This window comes from Tupaia chinensis, unplaced genomic scaffold (assembly GCF_000334495.1).
Source record: "Tupaia chinensis unplaced genomic scaffold, TupChi_1.0 Scaffold000674_2, whole genome shotgun sequence".
In the NCBI taxonomy this organism is placed as follows: Eukaryota; Metazoa; Chordata; class Mammalia; order Scandentia; family Tupaiidae; genus Tupaia; species Tupaia belangeri.
Genome location: NW_006160198.1, coordinates 510,148 through 520,498, shown reverse-complemented (window position 1 = coordinate 520,498; position 10,351 = coordinate 510,148). Strand labels below are relative to the sequence as shown.

At 36.5% G+C, this 10,351-nt stretch overlaps 1 protein-coding gene across 1 annotated transcript in view; it reads right to left on the bottom strand.

Moving 5' to 3' along the window:
• Positions 1-10,351, bottom strand: part of KCNH7 (potassium voltage-gated channel subfamily H member 7) — a 213,049-nt gene that overhangs the window by 51,406 nt on the left and 151,292 nt on the right. The window contains exon 8 of the mRNA XM_027776500.1: positions 9,849-10,048. Within this exon, the coding sequence (XP_027632301.1) occupies positions 9,849-10,048 (200 nt within the window). The remainder of the gene's footprint in view (positions 1-9,848; positions 10,049-10,351) is intronic.

Sequence of the window (10,351 nt, the reverse complement as noted above, 5' to 3'; positions counted from 1 at the left end):
ACCAACTAACTAGAAGTTAATTTTACAAGAGTTTTGATATGGCACAAATTCAACCCCATAGCACAATGCTGTATGATGCTAGAATCCATGTGGAAGATCAGTTCCCAGATCAATTTGTGCATGCTAAGTCATGTGCAGGGCCAGGATTCTGACCGGCTGGGAAAGGCTGAAGGGGAAGAGGAACCAGACATGAGACTGTTTGAGAGTACTTCTCTCTCTCTCTTTCTCTCTCTCTCTCTTATCTCTCATGAAAATAAATAAATAAACTTTAAAAAATAATTGCTAATATAAAGGGGTAAAATGGTTCTCTTAAGAACCATTTATTGTTTAATAATACTACTGAAAATATTTATAGATCCCAATTCTGCATGCTAAAATGGGTAAGCATGAAAGGAAAGGGAATAAACCAATGTATTAATTTAAAGTTCCACCTAATTCTATTCTCATGTTTAAGGATGATGAAATATGAAGTGATAGTTCTTTTTTCGTTTGATATGGTAAGATGCTTCCCCTGCTTTTCTTTGTTGTGACCACTATCCACACACCTCTGCTATTCCTTTACTCCAAAAATGTCTCCATCTCTGATTATTTTACTCTAGGCCAGACCATATGCTTTTGTTTCCCTTTTATCAGCCCTGCTTGTGAAAGTGTGCTCCAAATAGATTTTTTTTTCCTGACATCTTTTTACCCTCTGGTTCTTCAGATATCTAGTCAATGGGAATTGCTTTATTATCATTCTTTGACCTCAGTGCTGGTGTTACCTGCTGCTAAGTATTAAGAATAGCAACACAAATAGAGCAGATAAAATTAGAGTTAGGCTCTGGGCTAAAGCGCCACCATGGAAAACACCACTTAGTTCCCTTTTTTTCTAGCATCCACTTATTGTGATTCACAGTACAGAACCACATGATGGCTAGGGATGAACTTCTATGATTAAAATAAAGTAACTCTTCCTATGTAGAGTGAGTCTTTGGCTTATTTTCACACTGTGGTAAGTATCCTAACAACAGACATCTTTTAGTTTTGTGTGAGTTGTACAGCATACTGATCTATAAAGGTTGCTGTAGAGAGTGCAAATACAGAAATCATTTCTCATTGCTCCAGCATGTTACAAATACATCACTAGAGGTGATGAACTCCCCTCCTCACAATAAGGAAGGTTCTCATTAGATTGTCTCTAAAATGAGCAGCGTTCTGCTGAGAGTGAGCCACCTGGCCAAGAGAAGCACAAGGTGCACACTAAAAGAGGTTTCTTAGGCATATATGGCATGACATATACAATCATTACATGTTTACTCCATCCACATTTATCTTCAAACATATGGACAGCAATGTAACTAAACAAAGAAAAATAATCAAAATATATTTCATTTTTTTCTTGAGTTACTGCTGTCTTCAGAGTGCATGTAATTGTGCTGGATGAACTATTAGGTTGGTGCAAAAGCAATTGTGGTTTGGGACTGTGGATTTTAAATCATTATAACTAGACTCAAAGACATCTTTATTAATCAAAATAGGGACCATTACAATCAACACACTTTTGCCAAGGAGAAATAAGTTTGTTTATTCCTATGGTGTAAAAACCTGTGCTTTGCGATTCAATGAACTCTTAGAAAGGATCTTCTTTAATCTGCTGATGTTGGAAGTGTTTTCCCTGCAAAAAGTTGTTGAGCTACTTGAAGAAGTGGTAGTCGGTTGGCGAGAAATCAGGTGAATGTGGTGGGTGAGGCAAAACTCCATAGCACAATGAGCTCAGCTTTTGAAGAGCTGGTTGTGTGTCTTGCAGTCGGGTATCGTGATGGAGAAGAATTGGGTCCTTTCTGCTGACCAGTGCTGGCTGCAGGAGCTGCAGTTTTCAGTGCATCTCCTTGATCTGCCAAGCATACTTATCAGATATGATGGCTCACTGGGATTCAGAAAATGTTAGTGGATTAGACCCTACCAAACACTGACTATGACCTTTTTTTTTTGGCTGAGTTTAGGAAGTGCTTTAAAGTTTCTTCTTGGTCCATTACTGAGATGTTCACTGCCAATTGGCACATAAAACCCACTTTTAATCACATGTCACAATCCGATCCAGAAATTGTTCATTGTTGTTGCCTAGGAGAAGATGACACTTCCAAACAAGAATTTTTTTTTTTTTCCTGTCGGCTCACGAGACCCCCACTTATCAGGCTTTTTCACTTTTCCAATTTGCTTCAGCTGCCAAATAATCACAGTAGAATGGCGATGTTGTGTTCTTTGGCAACTTCTAGTGTAGTTGGTAGAGGATCAGCTTCGGCGAACGCTCTCAGCTGGTTGTGGTCAGCTTCGGGTGGCTGGCCACTGCAGTCCTCATCTTCAAGCCTCTTGTCTCCCTTGCAAACTTCTCGAACCACCACTTCACTGTACTTCAGTAGGGTTCTTGGGCCAAATGTATCATTGATGCTCTCTGTGTGTTGTCACTGCTGCCTTATGACTCATTTTGAACTCGAATAAGAAAATTGCTTGAATTTGGTTTTTGTCTAACATCATTTCCACAGTCTAAAATACACATAAAATAAACAGCGAGTAATAAGTCATTAGCAAAAATAAAAAGTGAGAATTGCATTAAAATGATGTATAACATAACCACATTTATTTAAGAATGTATCCAATATTACATGTAAAATTGCAACAATGCAAAACCACAATTACTTTTGCACCAACGTAATACTGCTTATTTTCATCCTTAGAAAATAAAAGATGAAAAATTTGACATATTCAGTGGAACATTTATATATCCATTTCTACTAAAACTTCCCAGTCTCTGGTATGTCTTTCATGGAAGAAAACATTGGGCTTTATTTTTATTTATTTATTTTTTTAGGGAAAATTGAGGATGGCTTAATTCTATTAGATTGAGAAATGCTGTTACTCTTAAATTTATTTAAGAGACTTAAAATCCTATTTCCAAAGAATGTTTTGTAACTGAACTTAATTTTTTTTTTTTGAGAGATTTTCGCTATAGGGCGAGTGCGCTCGCCAGACAGACAGAGAGAGACATAGAGACAGAAAGCGAGAAATCACTCCCCAGGGGGGATGGTCACGCCGCAATCCCTTCTCCTCCATTCTCCTCTCGGGATCTTGGGCACGCATGCACATGCGCCCGGTATGAGTTTTAAGCCACCAGGTCTGGGACGCGAACCGCGGTGGTCGACTACATGGGAGTCCAGTGACATAGCCATTACACTAACTGCTGGTTCCCCTGAACTTTGATGATCTCTCTAATCATTATTATTGGATTCACCTCAGTTGATTATAAAGTGATCTATCTCTAATGAAATTGAGTTTGTATTTCTTCTGTGCTCCTAAAGAAAGGTTTTTTTTTTCTTTTTTTTTTTTTGCTAAAGGGCACATATTCTTGTCAGAGAGAAACAGTGAGAGAGTAGAAGAGAAAGAGAAAGTGAGAAAACATGTCCATGAGAAATGGCTACTCCACAATCTCTTTTCCTTTTGGAATTTTGGACACATATGCAGATGCATTATGAGTGTTTTTCAAGTCACTGGGTCTGGGACTGGAACTGTATATGCAGCTGGCCATGTGGGATCCATCGGCTTTAACCACTAAATCACGAGCTGGCTCCTCAAAAAGTATTTTGAAACTTATCATCCCCTTTAATGTAAGAAATTGCACTTCTAGAGTCCTGTTTCAATAGGGCCATTATTTTAAGGAGTTAAAAACAATGTGAGGGCCTGCCCATGGAATGGTGTTTAAGGTCACTGAATCTCACATGACTGACTTTGCAGTTTAAGTTCTGGATTCAGCAGCTTGGAAAACATGCCAGAAGCATGTGTATACATGCCAAAAATCCCAAGAAGAAGATGGAGGAGAAGACATGGCCATCTTTCATGGGTGGTGATTTCTCACTTTCTCTCTGGTGAGTGCATAAAGCCTATAGCAAGAAAATGGAAAAAAAAAAAAAGAAAAAGAAAGTGAGATATTGTTTAGATTCTTCTACTGTGAGGAATATTACAATAAATGGAGACATGGAGGCACAGAAGCATATTCACCTCCTCAGTATGGGGTTCCTGCAAAGACTATTTATCAGATGGGACACTCCAGGACATGCTGTCATTTCTCTGGGCTCAGGAATTGCTAAAGATTAGAGTCCACTGATGAAGAACTCACTTTGTTTGGAAATAGCATGATGCCAGCTGTAAATAAGTCCTTTTTGATGGTATTTGGAGATAAGGGTGAAGTGACTATCATCACTTTTGTAAGATGACTAAGCATACAATGCTTGTGACCCAAAGACACTTGACATCTACTTCCATACTGCCCATTCGAAGGGATCCAGATGGTATTTATTGTTCTCCGTGATATTTTTGAGAGCTTTATGATCACTAGCCTGGGTGTATTATTACATTCTATGGCAGAAGCTGAAAGATGCAAAGACAGTATTAGAGAGGATGAGTGTAGGTACCAGAAACTATGGGAGCAGTGTAGATTGTGAGATAGGGGATGGGAGAGCCATGCAAATAGACACAAAAATGTAAGGTTTTTTGTTGAAAATTATGTATTATGTTAATATTCTCTATTGGCTATCACACACTGTATACATGTTTTGAAAAAACATTTTTCATAAAGACATATTATACAATAATAAATAATATGTTATAAAATATAATAAATTTGAAAAAAATGTTATAATAAGGGTCACAACAATAATGAAAAGGGATTAGGGACCAGCAGATGGTGAAATGGTTACATCACTGGACTCTCACATGGCCGACCATGGTTTGAGTGCAAGATATGGAGGCTTGAAACTCATGACAGGCATATGTGTATGCACGTCCAAAATCCTGAGAGGAGAACGGAGGAGACGGTATTGCAGTGTGACAATCCCCCCTGGGGGGGGTTAATTTCTCGCTTTCTGTTTCTCTGTCTCTCCAGTGAGTGCACATAATGTATAGCAAAAAATATCTCCATAAGTAAATAAGTAAATAGTAAAAAGGGATTAAATTTGTCAGTGCTTTTTATTTTTTAAAAAATATGGTGACGATAAGCTACACTAATTTGTAAATTGTGCTTTTATACTTCTCAGTGTTTATTGTTGCAAGATTGTTTTTATCTGGGTTGCTGAACTGAGCATAACTGAAAGAACTGACCATTACATTTCACTATGATGTATCAAACACTCCATGATTTGAATATAAAGGTCTGGCACAAATGATATCATTTAAATAAGTGCAGAGAGTGGATACAAAATGAAGTTTTTGATAGAAAGGAGTGAGACCATGGTTACACGATAAGTTGGTGTTAGTAGAGGAAGCTACTCTGACAGATAACAGAAAAACTAGAAAAGAGTTGTGAAAGTAAAGGAAATCAAATGTTAACTAAACTCCTTAGAAATCACTTCAGCCACAAGGAATAAGATTTTCTATTAAACAAAATCCCATTCTTTATTACTGTCTTTTCTACTTTGCTTTGCTTTGTTTGTTGGGTAGTTACAAATGCATGCTGTGTTGTTCAATATCATACTGTGATTTTAAGTACTTTTAGCTTTCTAGACAGATTTTTCATAAAAATCTCCCAAAACTCTCCCCTTCAGTTCCACTCCTATCCTGTACCTTCTCTTTCCTCAGGAATTCATCCAATCTCTGCTTGACCTGGGAGACTGGACCATGTAGTGCAAATATTGTCAAGCTTTTTCTCTCTTACGCCTGATGCCTTCATCTTTCCGCTTTTCTTTTCTGTTTTTTGCCATAGGGCGGGCGCCACCACGCCCTCTTTTCTGTCTGTTTTAAAGCATTCTTTTCTATCTACCCAGCTGAAGAACATATCCCTCTTTCTAGGCTCCTATTCTGACTACTTTCTGTTTCTGTCTCTAAAAATATCTTCCATTAATGCCTCAGGCCATCAACAAACAAAAACAAAATGAAACCCCCAAACTCAGTTGTTTCTCTTTCTTCCTCAAGTAAAATAAATGCAGTTGTTTCTAGATTACCTGTCTAATACCACCTGTACGCTCCCAAATAAGTGCCTTTACTTTTGAAATGGACTCCAGTTATCTGCTACCCACCCATCTAGTCCAGTGTGTTTTGAATAATGCTCCATGCAGAATCAGATGTTCCATAGAGGAGACTTGGAGATTCCACCACAGGCAGTTAGAAGGTGAGCAGCAGATAGGATAGAATCTCCATCCAAAAGCAAAATAAAACAAAATATCACACTGGTTCTACACACTTAGCATATTTGAGTTCTGGTGCTTTAAAAATATCTGAAAATGACAAGTATAATGAAATTATAAAGAGGTTAAACGACTTGTCCAAGGTTAGTGGCAGATTGAAAGTTAGGGCTTGAGACTTTTGAATCTTTGTTCTGTATATACATATTTTTTTAATATTATTCAGACATTACCTGGTGGGGTGGTATTTTTAGGAAAGAAATAAATTCTCCTTTAAATGTTCATAATGGCTTTTCCTTCATGTCAGTATATTGGGTTGTCAGGAAAGTCGTGATGCTTTTGCATAGGAAAACAGAAAAATATGTCATGTCTTTCCCAATGACCTAAAAGTAAGCTATAGAGTGGATTGTCTTAAATGAAGCATTTCCCTCCACCCAGAATGACATGGCCGGTGGTTATCAGGGCACCTCTTTATTCAAATCAGGCTGTTGTGTGTGATGGAGGCCACTTTATTCTACACTGACATAGAAGATGAATTTCATTATCTTGGCCGTGTTATGACTAAAACTGTGGCTAACTTCAGAAAGTTTCAGACTGGGTCAAGTTCCTCAAGATGTCATCAATCCTAAACTGAAGAAGTATCTATTTTTAACTAGTCAAACTTCTGCAGGTTAGAGGAGGAAGGGTTTTCCCGAATTAATGTGCATACCTTTGAGATAATTTTTACTTTTTCTAAGTCTGAAATCAGATTCAAAAGAACATTTATTTCACTAGCTTCATTATCTTGGCTCTTTTTTTTTTTCTTTTGTACTCTGAACCATTTGGTTTAACTAAAAGGGAGTCCATCATTTTTCCCAGAATGCTTTTAATTCTGAAACATTCTGGCAATAACTTTTCCACAAAAAGCAAACTATACAGAATTAAGGAATATGGCTATAGTTTTTACATCAATTCTTCCCTATTTTTGTGGCCTATCAAACAATCAAATATTTTAGGCCATAAAAAACCATTTTAGGTCGGTTAATACAATGTAATTGGAAATCTTGTACCTTACTTGGATATGGCTGAACAGTAAAAATGACCTGAAATGTTTCATGAAAAATTATATTTAAGATTATACTTAAAGGAAATCATAACATGGAATGCTGATGCAAAATACAACAGTTTGATGTATTTTTGTGTATCACAATAAGTAAATTTAAATTATTTTAAACTGCCATTAATTTATAATCTAGTTAACAATAAACTGATAAGACAAATTTTAACAATGGGTTTAAGGAGGTTAAAAATAAACAACTTTTTTTAACCTCTCAATAGTCAGTTGCATTTCTCTAATCAACTTGCTTTTCATATCGTGCTTAATAACCAAGCATCTTCCATTTGCCAAGTTTCCAGAGTTATTCTGCACTTTGATTTTTTTACTTACTTTGCAGGCACAACATGAGAAATGTAGACACTGTGTACATACAGAAGTTCGTGCAAAGTCAAGCTCTCAAAACCACATGCAAGACTTAGCGGCACATGGTTTAGAGCTCACACACTCCAGGATCATGTAATACGGGCATGCAGATGAGAGGAAAGAAAAGCACCTACATCATGAAAATAGAGGATGATGAAAGAGAATGACATTTTCTTTATGACAATTATCTAATGCAAACCGTATACCCATAACCTTTACCAGAGCGGGGATAGGATCAGAGAAGTGATTTTTTTTATGGGAAGTGGGAAACTGTATAAAAATATTATTAGAGGTCAAGTCATTGTCAAAGTGGAGGATTTCTAGTCTCTACTTGGCCTCACCCAGGTTATCTTCCCCAATTTCTTGCTTTGTATTTCCTCTGTTGTATCATGCAAAAAAAGATCAGAACTAACACTGGAAATCATTTAACAAGCTCTAAACCTGACAGATAACAAGGGTGTTCTCCACAATTTACACGATAATTAAATTGGATATAAATACCTCCTGTTCTTACCGGTGGGTGTTGTGATTCCATGTATTAAGGTGTGAAGCAGACAGGAAAGAGATAAATCTTTCATAAGTACATTGTAAATAGGCAAGTGGTATATAAACCATATTCATAGGTAAATGAGTCAAACAATGAAAGGTCAATAGTTGTCACAAAATAGACTTTACCACAAAAAAAAAATGGTCACGAAACTAGAGTTATATGAAGAAGGGAGGTAAAATAAATTGTTTTACTACCGTTAATTGAAATAATCTGGCAGTATGGAACAACAAAATTGAGTGGCATGTATTTTGATTAAAATTTCTTGACACTGCTTCAGCCAACCCAGCAGTAGCAATTCCCCATAGTAGTTGAAAACTGATACTGCCGCTAAATGATAATACTAACAAACTATATGAAAGTGATCACTATGTAGGTGCTTCTTCTCGTGAGATTAATGTGTTCCCTTGGAGAGATTAATTTATAAAATGGATTTTCCACAAGAAATTTTGGATGATATGAAAGAACTCAAAAGAGTTCAGCTATAATGTTAGATGAAATGCACTAATTTGACTAGCTCTTCAAATGAAAACTTTTACAAAGGCATGTCCTGCTTCTCAAATAAATCACGCACAGTGATGCTAAACTTATCCATATATAAATATATCTCTTAAACTGGGCAATATTTGCAATGTTTTCTACACAATACAGCTGATGTTGAATCTTTTTTTTTGTTGTTGTTAGAACATTACTGGCTAGAAAAAAAATCAATCTAAATGACAGACTCACACAAAAACGGCATTATACAATTGATGTAATTAAATGTGAGAAATTTTGTTTTCTGAAGAATTCTCAGAAAAAGTCCTTGCCCAGTGGAGGAGTAGCCAGATGGGAAAGCACCATGTTTTTAATCTTGTTTTATGAGCTTTATGATATGTTATGGAATTTGGATTTGTTGTATAGTTTGCCTGTAGCAATCAGTCTTGATGTGCAAACTGCAAGACAAAAAAATGTGGACCATTCTCCTAATAATGAAAACACTCTTTTGATTATGTTAATACTATTAATTGTGTTAATTTTTGAGCAGTGACACAGGATAGGGGAGGTTATGACAAGTGATTGTTGATATTGAATTTGCTTAAAAGATGTAAAGGATTCCATACATCCCCCTTGAAAGGAAAGAGGCATTAAACCAGGTATAGCAAAAGGGCATATAATTATTTATTTTAAATATAGAAAAAAATTGTTCTTAGGAACACAAAACTTCCTATCATAAAATGCTTATGACATATATAAGCTCCCTAATTTCTACTCCAAATTTCAAAATGGCTTACTTTTAAAGTGTGTGAACCTTAGATCTCTGTTTGAGGGCACCATAATTGTTCCTGTTTACTTGTCCAATCTCACTGCACATGGGTCCAACTATTTTTTGGGGGGTTGCTGGCAACTAGGTCATACAGTGAAAACCCAACTCACAGCTAAAGCAATGCTCTTTCTACCTGGAAGTGGGAAATCTGCTACACAGTTATATCAGTTTGCATCACGTTATAATGCCTTTGCCACACAGTATAACTAGATATAGCACCATGCAATGCCATGAATTGAGAATGAAAGACTATCTCCAAGGGAGAAAATAAACATTTGAGAGAAGAAAACAAAAGCAAGGGGTTCAAAGCTGGTGAGACTGCCTTTCCATTTTGGCTATAGCTATAATGCCTGAGGCATTTCTGTTTTGGAAAACAGAAATACATACCATGTTCATGTCAATGCCATTGGTGTAAGTCCAGGCGTGCTGGAAATACTCTTCAAGTCGTTGCCTCAGAGGGTTAGGGATTTGGTGAAAGCGAATGAACTCTTTTACTCGCAGCATCTGCATGTGGTACCTGGCAGTTCCCGAGTACAGTCTTTGGATAATTGCAGATACATTCCCGAAAATGCTTGCATACATTAGTGCTAGATGGATAAAAAACAAAGTTATGGGGGGATACTGCATGTGGGCATATTATATCTTGTCAGAATATTGAGTATCCAGATTTTGATGATTTTAATACAGTTGTGAGAATTTATCACTGGGGGCAAAAAGTTTAACTAATAGTGCTTTAAATTTTTATTATTTTAATGATAAAGCTATGAAGGGAAATTATCCACATTTGTCACAGATCCTAAATTAAAGTCAAAACTCAGATTGTTTGTAATATTAGGTTGTGACCAGGAACATAAACTAGAGATAAAAATGTATTTGGAATTAACTATTTT